The sequence below is a fragment of the Schistocerca americana genome, chromosome 11, assembly GCF_021461395.2.
Source record: "Schistocerca americana isolate TAMUIC-IGC-003095 chromosome 11, iqSchAmer2.1, whole genome shotgun sequence".
Taxonomy (NCBI): domain Eukaryota; kingdom Metazoa; phylum Arthropoda; class Insecta; order Orthoptera; family Acrididae; genus Schistocerca; species Schistocerca americana.
The window spans coordinates 191,926,865-191,945,047 of record NC_060129.1 but is presented as its reverse complement, the minus strand read 5'-3'; the positions used below and the strand labels follow the sequence as shown (position 1 = coordinate 191,945,047).

The window sequence follows — 18,183 nt, the reverse complement described above, 5'->3', positions numbered from 1 at the left end:
TGAATCAGATCTTCTTGTCACCTCTAATTATGTCTACTTCTTCTATTATGTTATGTCATTCTCTGCACTGCTGATTCAATTCTGCATTAATCTTACTTAAATATCGCTTCATGAAATTATATGTATAAATTTAATAACAAATCGTCGTCATAACAAACAGATCGTTTATGTTCCCTATTGCACATCATGTTACCTTCATCCCAGTCATTGAAAACAGTTCTAAAATTTGAGCAAACATGAACCCTTTTACCGGTGTTAATCTAAGGTGTATTCATTGGTAGCTTGATCTGTTCTGCTAGTGGACACTTGTTTGTGTACATCAGACGGGTTTCTCATTGATTGAACATTTTATAACATGGCAGCTGATATTCTGGACTATTGATTTTTCTGCTTGGTGCCAAATCCCAGAATCATTCTACTATTTCTGTGGTAGTCCACTTCCTAGCTTTATCTTCACTATCATTTTAGATGCACTCACTCTTTATATAATTTGACAATTGAATGTTTTAAGACATTTCAATTTCCTCATAACGTTGCTGCTGGTCCAGACATACCAGTCGAGGTAACATCCTGCCTTACCAGAAACTGTGTAGATAAAGCTGAACAGTGCTACACCCATTTCATGGCAAATAGTTTGTCTTAATCTCACAGAGACTCATATTATTGTACATCAAGCAAATGAAAATGACGTGATAACACCAGAAGCAGTTGATTGTCACACACGAAATGAAACATACTGTATCAAAGATTCTTAAGGCCCACTTGGATAAGAAGTGAAAATGGATTCAACTCAAGGTTGTTGACTTGTTTTTCATATTTTCACTCCTTTTCTTGTGTCAGGTCATTCAAAAATAAGTGAGCCAGAAGCTGAAAAATGAAAACCGCTGAAGGTATCATAATGCCATTGCTCATGGAAGAAGATGAGGTCCCTAGAATAGGCGCACACCCGCGTGACGATAGTGGCCACTTGCGTGCGTCAGTTATTCACTGCACTCAGTTATGTTGAAACCAGAGAAATGGAGACTTCAGAAGAAGAGAAAAGGGCCATAGTGCATTTCCTGACACCCAAAGGAGTGTGAGGAATAGAAATTCACAAAAGATTCACACAAGTGTACAAAGAATGGTTTGTGTCCATGGCAGGGGTCAAGGTATGGGCCAAGATATTTAGAGGAGAACAGATGTTGTTGGTTGGTAAGGAGCAATCTGGAATGCCACACTGCATTACTATTTCCATTACCCAGCAGGTAGATGCTGCCATTATCGAAGACTGGTGAGTTACACTGGCTGCCATTGCCCCTGTGCTCAGACTAGTGTTGAAATTGCAGCGTAGGTGCTAACTTCTAAACAGACTAGCTTGTTTTCGATAGTCACTGCGTGATCACACTCCAGCCCATGTTGTGGTTGATATGATGTGCCACACACCTTCCTAGGGCAGATCATTAGTTTTTAATTTTTCAAAATGTGGTCCTGTTTTTCTTTCATGATTATTATCACTCATTCTTTGGATGTGTCCATAGATCATAACTGTTATTTTCCTAATTTAACATGTATTTTTTCTGTGCTATTGTATATGACTGTGATACTCCTTAATTCAAATCATGGTTTTACTGTTGTTCTGTTTCCTAGTATCTTCTTCACAATATTTCTTTTTTCCTTGATTCCTCAATTTTCTTTTATTACTCCTAAGATTAGCGTATTGAATGCATAGGTGCATTCTGGCAGTATTACTGGCTTGTAATGTTGCATTTTTGCATCTCTGGAGAATATAAATATCTTTTGTTAAGTTAATGCTAAAAAAATACATCTTTTGTAATGTTTCTTCAATAGATTCATTCTTCCCACCATTAGCCTGGATGACTTCTACTGGGCACTTCAATTTCTCTTCTAATATTTCCAAATGTTGTGCATAATTTTTGATTGTATGGGTGCACCCCTGTTTTTTAATATATGTAGTCATGTTTTCTGTGATGTTGGCTTTCCATGATGTTGGCTTTCCATGATGTTGGCTTTCCATGATGTTGGCTTTCCATGATGTTGGCTTTCCATGATGTTGGCTTTCCATGATGTTGGCTTTCCATGATGTTGGCTTTCCATGATGTTGGCTTTCCATGATGTTGGCTTTCCATGATGTTGGCTTTCCATGATGTTGGCTTTCCATGATGTTGGCTTTCCATGATGTTGGCTTTCCATGATGTTGGCTTTCCATGATGTTGGCTTTCCATGATGTTGGCTTTCCATGATGTTGGCTTTCCATGATGTTGGCTTTCCATGATGTTGGCTTTCCATGATGTTGGCTTTCCATGATGTTGGCTTTCCATGATGTTGGCTTTCCATGATGTTGGCTTTCCATGATGTTGGCTTTCCATGATGTTGGCTTTCCATGATGTTGGCTTTCCATGATGTTGGCTTTCCATGATGTTGGCTTTCCATGATGTTGGCTTTCCATGATGTTGGCTTTCCATGATGTTGGCTTTCCATGATGTTGGCTTTCCATGATGTTGGCTTTCCATGATGTTGGCTTTCCATGATGTTGGCTTTCCATGATGTTGGCTTTCCATGATGTTGGCTTTCCATGATGTTGGCTTTCCATGATGTTGGCTTTCCATGATGTTGGCTTTCCATGATGTTGGCTTTCCATGATGTTGGCTTTCCATGATGTTGGCTTTCCATGATGTTGGCTTTCCATGATGTTGGCTTTCCATGATGTTGGCTTTCCATGATGTTGGCTTTCCATGATGTTGGCTTTCCATGATGTTAATTTTGTATTTTTATCTGTTTTTGTACTGCCTCTACACTGTTTGCAAGAATTGTTAAATCATCTGCAAATGCTACACAATCGTTTTTAGACTGTTCCTTTTCCAGTCAGTTTGTATTCCACTGCCTGTGGTAGATTTTGGAATTAACTTCGTCTATTCTCTGGTCACTTTCTCAGTTACACAACTAAACAGGGTTAGAGGTTTGTGTCTTAATTTCAAATGAATCCTAAATTTATCATCTGAAGTTTACTGTAGATTTTCTATTTGTTATTTTTTTTTTTTAAGAGCTCATGTATTTCGTATTTATTCCAAAAATTAATATTGATAATTGCATGACAGCCTCGCAATATGGGTCTCACAATCTAACACCTCCTTGAAGTAAAGGAAAAGACTATGTATATATAAAACAAAGAAACTTACCAAACGAAAGCGTTGGCATGTTGATAGACACACAAACACACACACAAAATTCAAGCTTTCGCAACCAACGGTTGCTCCATCAGGAAAGAGGGAAGGAGAGGGAAAGACGAAAGGATGTGGGTTTTAAGGGAGAGGGTAAGGAGTCATTCCAATCCCGGGAGCGGAAAGACTTACCTTAGGGGGAAAAAAGGACAGGTATACACTTGCTAGCATGCACGTGCACGCGCACACACACATGCACACACACACATGCACACACACACACACACACACATGCACACACACACACACACACATGCACACACACACACACACACACACGCACACACACACACACAAATGTCTGCTTGTGTCTGTATATGTGCGGATGGATATGTGTGTGTGTGGGAGTGTATACCTGTCCTTTTTCCCCCTAAGGTAAGTCTTTCTGCTCCTGGGATTGGAATGACTCCTTACCCTCTCCCTTAAAACCCACATCCTTTCGTCTTTCCCTCTCCTTCCCTCTTTCCTGATGAAGCAACCGTTGGTTGCGAAAGCTGGAATTTTGTGTGTGTGTTTGTGATTGTTTGTGTATCTATCAACATACCAACGCTTTCGTTTGGTAAGTTAAATCATCTTTGTTTTATATATAATCAAAGTAATATACTTACCCTATTTCAGTTTTGATTTCTACAGATTGTGTCCACAGAACATGATATTTTTCAATTTATGAATCAGATTATACAAAATTCAAGTCAAAGAATAATAGTAATTGGTATTCCCTTTGAATTGTGAAAAAGAGTTTCATTGTATGGTTCTAAATATTCTCACTGAGAAGCTCAAATAGTAAGAAATCAGAGCACTTGCTACTTGCTGGTTTTCATCCCGTCTTATGAAAAAGATGCTGAGTGTCACACACAATGAAACAGCATCTTCAGAACAGGGAATAATCACCACAGGTGTACTACATGAATGGATATTGAGTCTCCTCTTGTTCTTGTGTTGTGTAAATAATTTGCCACCACACATCAAAGAAGTTGCAATAGTTATTTCCTGATGATTAAAATCAAGCCTAATGGAGAAACGTTAACACTTGAAAATGTGATTTTCTTGAAAATTGCTAGTTACATGTCAAATTTTGATACAACACAATACATTGAATACTCTACTAAACAAGGCTTGACAACAGCCTTAAAAATGTTGTGTAAGAATGAATTATTAAATGAAACAAAAATTCTGATTTTTTTATGTTTTTCTATTGATAAGAACCTGCAGTGGAACTCGCATATTACAGATCATGAGGTCAGCAGCTTTAAGATGAAAGGTCAGAAAGTCGACTTACTTATCCTGTTGTCATTCACTAATGTGTAATGGCATGCTATTCCAGGGCAACCTGTCGCATAAACCCTTTGACTGAAATTCGGTCAGTCTCTTGCTCAATAAATGAAAAAATTACTAATGTTTATGTTCTCAAAGTTTGTCTTAGCTTTCTCAGTAATTTTGTTTGTTTCTTTTTATTATGTTGCTTATTGTTGTGGTCTTTAGTCAAAAGACTGGTCTATTCTGTGCAAGCCTCTGCATATCTGCTGCACCCTAATCTATTAGAGGCAGCTTTCTTTATTCATGCCTTGGTCTCCCTCCAGTGCCAAATTCGTGATGATTTCTTGATGCCGCGGGTGTGTCTTATTAACCAATCCCTTCTTTCAGTCAAGCTGTGCCATAAATTTCTTTTTTCCCCACTTTCATTTAGTACTTCTTGATTACTTATTCAACCTACCCATCTAATTTCGATCATTCTTCTGTAGCATGGCATTTCAAAAGCTTCTCTTTTCTTCTTGTCCGAAATACTTTATTGTCCATGTTTTACTTGTTTACAAGACTCTGGCAGACAGATAGTTTCAGAAATTTTTTCCTAGCACTTTATATTAGATGTGACAAATTCCTCTTTTTCTGAAATGCTTGTTGTGATGTTTCTATATTCTTAAAATTTATTTATTTTATTTTATTTTTTAGTGTATCATTTCTTCTAGCACTTCATTCTTCCTTCTACTGCTGTGACACACTGCGTTTCCCTCCTCTGGTAGTTTCTTATTCTTTTCTCTGGGATTGCTTCTTTTTCTCTCCTCAGAAAGTCAAAGTAGTCCCATGCTTGGAGAATGAGCTTGGGTGACCAGAGGCAAAAATCTCGGATCACTGTTCATGGTGAGGTCTCAGTGATGGTGGTTTGCCATTGTCTTCCTGTGATCTAGTACAAAGTGTAAAGTGTGTATATGTGTCACATGGATGACTGTGATGAGTGTTACTGATATGGATGGAAGGAAGTATGAGGGTGAAACTCAGTGCTGGCACACAGCCTATGCCTTTCGCTGCAGCCAGGATTCCATTGAGCTTAACGTCCCCCACCCTATGTGTGGAAACTATCAATAATATCACATGCCATAACATTAGTGACACTGCAGAGAGGTCTGTAATTGAATACAGGACATTGGCATCCCCAACTTTCTTAACTTATATGATCTGAAGTGAACCTATGCATTCAATGCAGCAAGGCTGTTAGTTGAATCCCCTCTTATTTCTTCCCAATTTCCTGAATTTGTTTTTACAAAGTCCTTGATAAATTCTGTTTTATCATCTTCAAATCTTAGTGTATAATTTTTTCATCTTTTGGGAATCTGATTTTCACCTATTCTGGGCAAGAATTCTTTATTTTGTATCTGAAAGATTATGTTCAGTTTCTATTTTATGGATCCCTTTTTAATCTCTTTCTTCCATTGTGTCTGAAATTTCACTCTGTCATTGCCACATGGCCTATCTGAAACACTCCAGTCATGCTATAAATTGGTCTGAATTTATTTTTGTTGTAGATAGCCTCTTGAATGCTATTGGCACTCCTCTCATATGATACACTACTGGCCATTAAAATTGCTACACCATGAAGATGACGTGCTATAGACGAGAAATTTAACCGACAGGAAGAAGCTGCTGTGATATGCAAATGATTAGCTTTTCAGAGCATTCATACAAGGTTGGCACCAGTGGCGACACCTACAACATACTGAGGAAAGTTTCCAACCGATTTTTCATACACAAACAGCAGGTGACCGGTGTTGCCTGGTGAAACATTGTTGTGATGGCTCGTGTAAAGAGAAGAAATGCGTACCATCATGTTTCCGACTTTGATAAAGGTCGGATTGTAGCCTATCGCGACATTGCTGCTCGTGTTGGTCGAGATCCAATGACTTTTAGCAGAATATGGAATCGGTTGGTTCAGGAGAGTGATACGGAATGCCGTGCTGGATCCTAACGGCCTCATATCACTAGCAGTCTAGAGGACAGGCATCTTATCCACATGGCTGTAATGGGTCGTGCAGCCACGTCTCAATGCCTGAGTCAACAGATGGTGATGTTTGCAAGACAACAACCATCTGCACGAACAGTTCGACGATGTTTGCAGCAGCATGGACTATCAGCTCGGAGACCATGGCTGTGGTTACCCTTGACGCTGCATCACAGGCAGGAGTGCTTGCGATGGTGTACTCAACGACGAACCTGGGGGACACGAATGGCAAAATGTCATTTTTTCGGATGAATCCAGGTTCTGTTTACAGCATCATGATGGTCACTTCCATGTTTGGGAACATTGTGGTGAATGTACATTGGAAGCATGTATTCGTCATCGCCATACTGGCATATCACCCGGCGTGATGGTTACGACCTGTGGCTCCACCCTTCATTTGATCCCTGTGAAACATTTCAGCAGCATACTGCACGACTGCATGTTGCAGGTCCTGTACGGGCCTTTCTGGATACAGAAAATGTTCAACTGCTGCCCTGGCCAGCACATTCTACAGCTCTCTCACCAATTGAAAATGTCTGGTCAATGGTGGCCGAGCAACTGGCTCGTCACAATATGCCAGTCACTACTCTTGATGAACTGTGGTATCGTGTTGAAGCTGCATGGGCAGCTGTACCTGTACACGCCATCCAAGCTCTGTTTGACTCAATGCCCAGGCATACAAAGGCCATTATTACAGCCAGAGGTTGTTGTTTTGGGTACTGATTTCACAGGATCAATGCACCCAAATTGTGTGAAAATGTAATCACGTGTCAGTTCTACTATAATATATTTGTCTAATGAATACCCGTTCATCATCTTCATTTCTTCTTGGTGTAGCAATTTTAATGGCCAGTAGTGTAATTTTTGCATAGATTCATGAGGAGTGTCTTCCCATTTGTTTGTTTGTGTGTGTGTGGAGGAGGGGGGGGGATGTAGGGGGCAGGGGGCAGGGGGCAGGATAGCCACCACAACAAGGTTACTGAATGTGTGTTCTTCACCAGTGTGAGCATTAAGATACCCTAATCAAATTTGTACACTTTTCTCTTGCTCCTTGAATAAGCCTTCTTCCAGCTGTTGCCAAAACTATGTTAGTTTCTCTGGGTTCCTCATTAATACTTCTTTATTGGTGCATGTGCATTAATGAATGTGTTCCATTTATTTACATATTGAATTGTGAGCTGGAATAGTCTTTCTGAAGCTGATGAAAAATTTAATACTGAATCTAATGTTCTACATCATCCACATACATACACTGCAAGCCACCATACAGTGTGTGGCAGAGGGTACCTTTTACTGCTAGTAGTGATTTCCTATCCTGCAACACTCACAAATAGAGGGAAAAACAACAGTCAGTATGAGCCATAATTTCTCTTATCTTCATGGTCCTTAGGCAAAATGAATGTTGGTGGCAGTAGGATCATTTTGCATTCAGCTTCAAATGCTGGTTGTCTGAATTTTCTCAGTGGTGTACTATGAAAAGATCATCATCGTACATTTAGAGATCCCCACTTTAGTTCACAAAGCGCCTCTATAGTATTTATGTGTTGATCAAACCTACTGGTGACAGATGTAGCAACCTGGCTCTCAATTGCTTCAATGTCTTCCTTTAACCCAACTTGGTGGTGATCCCAGACACTTGAGCAGTACTCAGGAATGGGTTGCACTACTGTTCTATACATGGTCTCCCTCACAGATGAACCTCACTTTTCTAAAATTCTTCCAATAAACCAAAGAGAACCATTCACCTTCCATGCTACTATCCTTATGTACTTATTCCATTTGATAGTAATTACATTGCACCTAGATATTTAATTAACATAACTGTGTGAAGCAGCACACTACTAATGCTGTACTCAATCATTGCCAGCTTATTTTTCCTACTCAGCAACATTAACTTACATTTTTCTGTATCTATGGCAAGCTGCCATTCATCACACCAATTAGAAATTCTGTGTAAGTCATCTTGTATCCTCCTCCAATCACTCAATGGTGACAACCACAGCATCATCAGTCAACAGCTGAAAACTAGATATGTCATTGCTCTCAGTTAATTCAGAGTTATTTGCCCAAATGCGACACAGCTGTTGTATGTCAGCCTTTGTAATCTCCTGACCAAGCACAAAGTGACTTTTGGCCCTGAAAGAGACCAGATTTCAGGACAGGGAAGACATTATTCAGAGTTCAACAGAGCAGTTGTGTGCCATATCAAAAGAGGCTTTCTAGTGATAGTTCCAGTGGTGGCAACAGCATAGGGAGAGCTGTATAGAAGCTGAAGGGAACTACTTTGAAGGTGACTTGTATCAAACAATTGTCTCTCAATAAAGATTGATTTTATAAAGTTAGGTACTTTTTTAACAGATCTTGTAGTATCAAGCTTTTTTATGTCCATCCTTTTAGCAGGAAGTATCTGGGATGATGGCCGTTCACTATCGTGACAAAAAATAGAAACACCTACAGCCGTCCTTATGATTTTAATTTATTTAGACACTACCAGTTTCAACGCTTCATTGTGTCATTTTCAGGCTGTCTTTGATGTGGTACAGGTTGATAAAATCCCCATGCATAACCCATCAGTTGCCAGCATTACTGGATATGCAGATAATGTGTCAGCACAGTAACCATCAGCTGCCAATAGCAGTATGCCCCTTCACACAGTTATGTTGATTAAATATCTAGGTGCAATGTAATTACTATCAAATGGAAGAAGCACATAAGGATAGTAGCAGGGAAGGTGAATGCTTCTCTTTGGTTTATTGGCAGTTGATGGTTGTAGTGCTGACACATTATCTGCATATCCAGTAATGCTGGCAACTGATGGGTTATGCATGGGGATCTTATCAACCTGTACCGCATCAAAGACAGCCTGAAGATGACTCAATGAAGCGTTGAATTTGGTAGCAACTAAATAAATTAAAATCATAAGGATGGCCATAGGTTATTTCATTTTTTGTCATGCTCGTAGCAGGTGGAAAGATCCAAATGTCCTGAGTGATGTAGTGGAGAACTGACAGTCATGCTGTAGGTCAAGTGTAGTGACAGGTACTTGGTGGTCCCAATGTGCACAGATTTTCTATAGCCATTCTAATATTTCTCTGTTAATTATGAATGCAGTGAGTAGGTGTGGCATACTTTTCGTAATTTTTATCATAGTTTCTGTTTGAAAATACTGTTAATTTCTTTTTTATTCATTCATTCATTTATTCAAGTTTCTTATATCCTGTCATGGAGAAGAATGTTCAGACATGTGGAAAGAGTCAAGGTATACATTTATATGAGCCACAGACAACATAGAAACTTAATGTCTGTACCATATTAACAACGAACTGTCACTATACTGCTTAATGTTTTTTCACACTTCTGCCCTCTAAATGTAATGGAGAGCTGCTGTTTGAAAAAGCTGCTGCTTATGTGATCTAGTACTCATATGTTTATTTCGTTACAATGGTGATCTTCAAAGGAGATATTTTTATAAATAAAAATAAAATAATTTTTTGTGAATATTGAGTCCTGTTTGTAATACTGTATTACTTGTTATGCAGCTTTATAACAAACACTGCTATTTGCCATGTATCTATCAAATATTTAAATCATTTGTAGGAAGAATGGCTAATTAGGTACTTCTTAAATTTTCTTTTGATCTGGTAAGAGTTCCGAATGTCTTGCCTTATGTTGAACAAGAGCTTGTTGTGAATATTTTACTGCTAGAGTATATAACTCCATTTTGAACCCTGGACAAGAGTGCAAAGACAAATAAAAATTGTTTTTGTGATTTCTGTTGTCACTGAGTGACTCACAGTTCAGCTGAGAGTGGTTATTTTATTATCAGCAACAATAAACCATTATGGAGTAAAAATTTTGGGAAGGGAGTGCAAGAATTGCAAGATCTGTAAGAAAGGCTTCTATATGTTGTTATGCTCACATCTACTGATCAAACACTTCAGCTACTTAAGTTGAAGTGCCCCAGAAGATAATTCTGTAAGGCAACACAAAGTGAAAATTAGACTGTTTTCTTTAAGTCAATAAGATGGGAGATGTTTCTTAGGGTATAATGTGCTGAATGGAGCATCTTGATTAGCTTTTGTGTGTGTTGACTTCATTTTAAAATGTTATACAGATGGACCACAAAGAATTTTACACACTGTTTCATTTAGAGTATGACCAGTAACACCGATTGTGATGCTAAAATGTCACTGTTGCTTGTCTGAAACTGTGTAATCTGAATCTTTGTGAAATGAAGAGTTAAACTGTTAGCTGTGAAGCTCTTGTAGGCATGTTCAGCTGCCATCTGTGGTGTGCATGCCACAGTCAAGTTTTGACCCTTAATTAGAATGCTTGTGTCATCCGCAAACATTACAGGTTTGGAATTGTTTCTTAATATAATTGGAGCATCATTTATGTATGTTAGAATTAAAGAGTTGGCCCATTGATGATCTCTGTAGTGCTCCACATGTTACATTGCCCCATTTTGAGGCTGTTTTCATGACCAAGAGCCAGTCAGTTGCTGAGATCCCGTGCCTCATGTAATAGAGATAAAATTCTATATCTGCAATGGGAAGCCATTATGCCATAAGTAGAATTTTGTGATGCACACAATCAAAGCCTTTGGCAAGGTCACAGATTATCCCAATAAAATAATTTTTCTTGTTTAGCTATGCTTCCACTTCATTTGTGAGCCCTTGTATTGATTTATTTACAAAAGCTAGTTAACAAGTTTTGCACAGTCAAATAAGTCAGTATTATATCAAAGGCCATTTCCTCAAATATGTTTGAAAGGATTGCAATGAGTGATATTTGTCTGTAATGAGAGGTTGTTTGCTTAGCTCCAGTTTTGCAGATGTGTTTTACTGCAATATATGTAAGTCTGTCAGGGAATATGCCATGAGTCATTGATTTCAAATATGAAGTTAGTACAAGATTTAAATATTCTTCCAGAAACACTAGGTGAGACTGTGGAATTACTGTTTTCAGTGGCATGTTATTACCTGAATTAGTATTTCTTCAACTTCGAATCTAGTTTTTTGTAACGTCAGTATTATAATTCGTAGTGAATTGAGCGTGTCTGCTAGTTTTTTGAGTTTGGCAACTTTTATCAATGTTTGTATCATTCCAAGCCAATGTTTCATTTAGATCTGAATTTTGTGATTGGCATTACAAAACACTCCAACTTAACGTTGCAGATTGGTTTGGGTCACTAAAATCCATGACTTGTGAAGAGTGACAAACCTTGCAGTGACCTACAGTTCTATAATGAGAGAAAAGAACATTTTCACACAAGGCATAGCAGGTGAAATATGTTCCTTGCTGTTGAAATGAAGTTTGAATTTGTACTTATATTGTAATCTATTTCAGTAGCTGCCACGGTATTTACAGAAAGTTTTAATGTTATTTGTGAGCATTACAGATATTAAATTATGTAACAATTAAGTGTTATTGGTATTTGTAGAAATTTATTTATCTAGTTTTCCAATACTTGTATCAGTAATAGTTTCTTGATATATTTCAGATGGTATCCTCAATGGGATGTGCCTACGATAATATAAGGTAAGTTCCTATGGTTCATTGCAGAATTATTAGGAGCAGTATAAATTTTTGTTTATTCCAAGTGAACGTGCTTGAAGTATATAATATGCTTTTATAATTATTTAGTATTATCAATAGATAAATATTACAATGCAGTAAGTAAAATAAGGGAAAGGCAACCAATCACCTCTCTCTCTCTCTCTCTCTCTCTCTCTCTCTCTCTCTCTCTCTCTCTCTCTCTCTCTCCTGTAGCCATTGCAACACTAATTATTGATAGTTCATTATTTAAAGCAGTTGCTTGAGCTCTTGGTGGTGCAGGGGGTGGGGGTGGTAGTTGTGGAAGGGTGCAAAGAGGGGGTAGCAGGAAAGAGGCAGGTTTTTGGCCAAATGACTTCATGGCCACACAAGAAGATGAAAGAAGTACAGATAGTACAACAAGAGATATAGGAAGGGGTAGGGGGAGGGGAGAGAGAGAGAGAGAGAGAGAGAGAGAGAGAGAGAGAGAGAGAGAGAGAGAGAGAGAGAGAGAGAGAGAGAGAGAGAGAGAGAGAGAGAGAGGGGGGGGGGGGGGGGGAAGAGTGGTGGGAGACTGTAGTTAGCAGTGGGGGTGGACGGGGAAGAGTGGTAGGGAAAAAGCAGTGGTGTGGACAGGTGGAGAAGGGGGACTGGAAGAATACATAAAATATGGAGTAAAGTCGCAGTTACTTCAGTTTGATGAATGTAGTGTTGAACAGCTCTTTGAATGTCGTGCCAGAGTAGTGTATGAGAAAACACAAGCCAAGCATGTAGTACTTACAGTTTATAGGCCAGCAGCAAGAACTATCTTAACTTTGATAAAGAAGCTGGACACCATTTTAATAAGTTTGTACAGAGTGTAGTGGGGAATCACTATTCTTGTAAACTTCAGTGTTGAATTTCTGTTGTATTGTCTGGACTGAGGACTCTTGGAGTTTTTGATGTCCCGCTTTGGATGATCTGTCTCAGTAAAATTCCCAACAAGGGGTGAAGAACATAATGCAACAGCCATTGACCATTTATTTGTAGACCAAAGAACTGTTAGTTATTTGGATGTGAAAGCCATAGTCAGCTTATCTCAGCATGATTGTCAAATATTGATATAAAATATACTGATCAGATATGTATAGCTCACAGTAGTAGTATTGTATTACAGAATTGTAAACAATGACTCATTCACAGTGTGTAGAGAGAAATGATGGGAAGAACACTTGGAATAGATCAACCTTATACATTATGGATATTTAAGAATCTGGGACTGTTCATTCAACATAAATGAGGTAAACTGGAATCAGTCACTTTTTTGGAACACTTATTGATTCCATAAACTGGTTTTTGAAGCTTTACAGACTTGTCTTCAGATGTTGCATATGTAAGTTACATGACGATTTCATAGTTTGATGATGGATACTGTTTTGGTAATTACAATGGGAGCTGCTATGGGGGTGTTATTTACAAAGGTGCCTATATTGTCACAGGTATTGTAAGAGGTCCATGATCCCTTACTCAGAAATACGCAGATATTATGTCAAACAGGTTGATGATGGTAGCAAGAATAGATAGTCAAGCACCATGAACGCTGAGTGAAGTGTTCATATCAACTATGCTGGCCACACATTGGATTACAGTGAGGATTTGTGAGTTAACCATTGTTACAGCTTGTGATCGTCCAGAGAGTACTGACCTGTGATGAGAGCAACTCTAATCAGAAGTGTAAGATGAAAGTAGTGTCTGTCTCAAATTGCCTAACCACAACATACCAGTCAAAGACTGTGAAATGTATTGACACTGATTACTGAAAAAAAAAATCTTCATTGCATTTAACATAGCTGCACCTGGATTAGAAATGACTCTTGAAGCCTCTAAATCTGATAAGCACTTATCTATTAGGTCACAGTCACATGAAAATAAATCACGGACTATTGTGCTTCTTATCTATTTCATGATGGATGTAGAAATAAATTCACGTACTGTTACTTTGTGTCCTTATATTTTTGTTTGTAATATTACTGTGTAGATCAAACAAAGCTGGATATTTAAAACCCTTAAGTTCCCTAAATCAGTACTATAAGAGAAAAAAATATTAAATCTGGATGTACAGTGACTTAGTTATTGCTGATGAGTCATACTAATACCACCTCTAATTGCCTAAGAAAGTTAAAAAACATTTCCAGTTGTGGGCCATTACAGTGTCAGAATGACTGTCTTGTAAGTGTCACAAGTATGTTAGTGAATTGTATCTTTCATAGAGCTGTTCAGTGTAGATTTTGGCTTGTATGCTAGCTATGTCACTTCTTGAGATTATGCTTGAGATCGGTAATTAGTGTTCTGTTTATAAATTTCCCCTTAATGGTAATAAATGTTGATTCAGCTTTATCTGTATTGTCAATACTTCCAATACTGAAAGAAGCATCTGATAACTTATAAATGATGTTACTTGAGTGGCTAATTTGAGAGAATAGTAACTGTGTAGTGTAGTGTAATGCAGTGTCAGAGAAACTATCAACGAATGCTAACCTGAAATATCCTTTGCATATTATGAACAGGCTGTGTCGTGTGTCCTGTTTACAATTGCACCGCTGACCTTGTGTGTGTGTGTGTGTGTGTGTGTGTGTGTGTGTGTGTGTGTGTGCACAGTAGCTGCAGCACCATGGGATATTGATTTCTACTGTTGCCTGGTGCGCTACAAATTTGGCAATTTTCAGTTATTTTTTAATATTTGCAGTGCCTCGTAGTGGCTAAAATTTTGACTGTGCATTTCTTTTGTTGTCTTCTTCACGCGTAAAAAATTTGAGGGTAGGTTTTGACATGTTTTGTTGGACCGTTCCTATGTCAGAAATATCTTAAGCTTTCATGTTTGGCATAACTTGATACAAATTTGAACATTCTGTTCCTAACAAATTGGCATAGAGAACTAACTTGCAGCACCATACTTTAAAGAAACTGAAGGAGTCCGGAGTTAAAGTAGCTGCTGAAAAATAAGCAAAGTGAGTCAGAAATGAATTTTTGAGATTTCTCTGGTCATTTTCTTTTTAAAAGGGTTTAACCTAACTGAGAATATATTTTCTTAGACGTTTACTTGGATGACTTGCAGCTTACAGCCCTGGATTTGGTGGATGCCTTAGTGATATTATTGTGTGTCCTATTATCAATATTTAATGCATTTCTCCTCTTTCTTCAGGTTGACTGAAAATACTGGTGGGAGCTGTGGCATTTCTTTTGAAGAATCTGTTAATCAAGGAGAAGTCATTGATGAGCTGGGGATAGGTGCAGAGGGGTCGCCACATGTCTCCATGTGTGGTAGTCTAACGCAAGGATTACTGTCTCAAGAGGATGACTCATTCAGCACCAGATACAATTGTAGTTTGGAGGTAAAAGAAGTTCATGAATTTAGCTGTAGTTTCTGTCTACAGCGATTTCCGTCAAAATACTCCCTCGTAATGCATGTATTTATCCACATAGATGGTGTGCAGCCACCTAAACATGTTTGTAAGTCATGTGGTGAGGTATTTCCCTGTAATGACAGCTTGAACAAACATTTGAAAATGAGCGAAGGTGATAAAGTTTTACCTGCTGATAATGATAAGACATTTGACAGCTGTGATGACCATGAAAACATTATCTTCTTGGAAGGTGACAGAAAACTTTCTATCATGGTGCAGACAGAGAAGCAATCTTCATCCAACGAATGTTGGAAAAGTTCAAAGAAATCCTTCAATGACACACTTCACACTCAGACTGTGACATGTGTTGCAGAGAAACCGGACTGACATGATCATTCTGCAACTTCATCTACAACAGGTAATGTCAATGCCAACAGTGTGTTAATTACTCCAGAGAAAACACACAAATGTGATGGTTGTGAAAAGTCTTATACTCAGTTGGGCAAGCTAAGGAACCACACATTAATAAACACTGGGTTGAAACCCGAAAAATGTGGTCTCAAGAGGCAATCTCTGATACACACTAGAGAGAGACCACATAAATGTGATGCTTGTAGCAAATCTTTTACGCGGTTAGAACATCTTAAGAGGCACTTACTAATACACATTGGTGAGAGACCCCACAAATGTGACATTTGTGGTATGTCTTTTACTCAGTTGGATTACCTCAAGAGCCACACATTGAAACATACTGGAAAGAGACCTTACAAATGTGATACTTGCGGAAAATCTTTTACTCGCTTGGAACATCTCAAGGGCCATGCATTAATACACAGTGGGAAAAAAGATCACAAATGTGATACTTGTGGCAAATACTTTAAGCAGTATAGTAGTCTCAAGAGGCACTTCCTAATACACACTGGAAAGAGACCCCATAAATGTGATACTTGTGGTACAGCCTTTACTCGGTTGAGTCATCTCAAGAGGCATTTGTTGATACACAATGGATAGAGATGCCGCAGATATGAACCTTGGGGCATATGTTTTCCCCAGTTGGATAATTTCAAGAGCCACAGATCAAACACACTGGGATGAGACCCCACAAATGTGAAATCCGTTGCAAATATTATATTCTTTCGGGACATTTTGAAAGGCATGCATTAATAAAGGCAGCTATGATGTAATATTTGTGGCACATCCTTCCCTCAGGCTAGTAACTTCAAGACTGGAGTAAGAGCAAAGAAATGTGAAGGTAATGGCATTTGTTGTGCTGCTTACGTAATTATTAGTGTGTGGAATTGTGCAGTGTTTATTTAATAATATATTACAAAATATCTGAGGATGGCAAATATGTCCCAACATAATGAAATATGTTTTTAACACGTGTAACGCTAAAAATTTATATTATGCTTGGTGCTTATACCAGTACTTTGGTGAAACACTTTTTGTGTATATGATTCAGAGCTCATGGACATAAGTGAGCTTTTATTGTAATGATTTCCTAATATTTAAATATGATTTTTACTGTGCTAACTTTCTGTGAATAAACATGTTTTTGCAAAAGTGGTGTGTTGTATTTTGTTTGAAAGTAGTTTTTGTTATTATGTTGTGTTATTAAATGTCTGGTTTGACGTTTCATCATTCTGACAAAAGCTTAAGCCTATGAGCTTTATCTGATCGCATGTTTCAATTTTGAAATACTCTTAAAATCATGGCTTTATGGTGATAAGACAACATTTTATTCTTCTGGGTCTTAAAACATGACATTGTGCTGCCATCTGTAGTACCACATTGGTTTTTAAATATTTAAGCAATGTTAAAATATTTGATAAAAAATCACTGAATAGAAAAGTGTTTTGGACTCGTATACATGTATAATAAAGTCATTGTGAAATATCTATCATACATTGAAAAGTGTCACACAATAAAACAAAATTGTTTTTAGTACTTTTTAGGTCCACCTCTGGGCTTGCTACAAGCCCTAATCTTGTCTGGAATAGACTGAATCAGCTCCCTGCACGCTTAGAATCATTCCACAGCATACGGACTGCCAGTCTCAAATCATTATAAGTTCTTGGGTTGTTTTGGAAGATGGTGGCCCATGGCATTCCACATGTTTTCAACTGAATTGATGCCATGGCTATGTGGTGCCCATGGAAGCAGCTTAGTGTGTTTATTCTGAAACCATTCTTTTGTCATTGCAGGTATGTGACATGACACATTGCCTTACTGAAAAAATGAAGCTTTCATCTAGCCAGAATGAAGAAGGTGGCATTGTAACCTCCAAACCTTCACAATATCTAAGAGTGAGAGTGTTAATTGCAGCATTTACTACCATGAAGTGAAGTGTCCTGGCTCTGTAATGTTATACACCTCCAGGTCATGGCAGCTTCACCATTCTGTTGTACATCATGAGCAACACAAGGCCAAAGCAATATCTCTGTCATTGTTCTCAATTCAGACACCAATGTAAACAGAACTCTTTCCTACAATTCTACAGTCCATCCTAACCTTTCTAAAACTCTAAACCATATATTCTTGTGAACACCATTGAGTAAAATGTTGTGAGATGCATAGAAGTATTTTATAAGAGCATTATTTAACCCATTACTAACAGTGCAACCTGTGATTTATTGCCATTGCAAGATGATTTTGTTTCTGCAAGTGCTTCAGTAGCACTTCCAGTTTTATCATATATATTAATTTGAAATAACTTATGGTCCTTTCCAAGTGTTGCTTTTCTCAGGCAGATTTTCCGTTACAGTTGTGAACT

At 38.1% G+C, this 18,183-nt stretch overlaps 1 protein-coding gene across 8 annotated transcripts in view; it reads left to right on the top strand.

The window, feature by feature from the left end:
* The window catches only part of LOC124553730 (zinc finger protein 555-like), a 137,782-nt gene extending 121,675 nt beyond the window's left edge, over positions 1-16,107 (top strand). For all 8 annotated transcript variants that reach the window (XM_047127653.1, XM_047127654.1, XM_047127651.1 and 5 more), the window contains 2 exons: positions 11,996-12,033; positions 15,209-16,107. In XM_047127653.1, the coding sequence (XP_046983609.1) occupies positions 11,996-12,033; positions 15,209-15,797 (627 nt within the window). In that variant the 3' untranslated portion in view covers positions 15,798-16,107. The remainder of the gene's footprint in view (positions 1-11,995; positions 12,034-15,208) is intronic.
* The last annotated feature ends 2,076 nt before the right edge of the window (positions 16,108-18,183 follow it).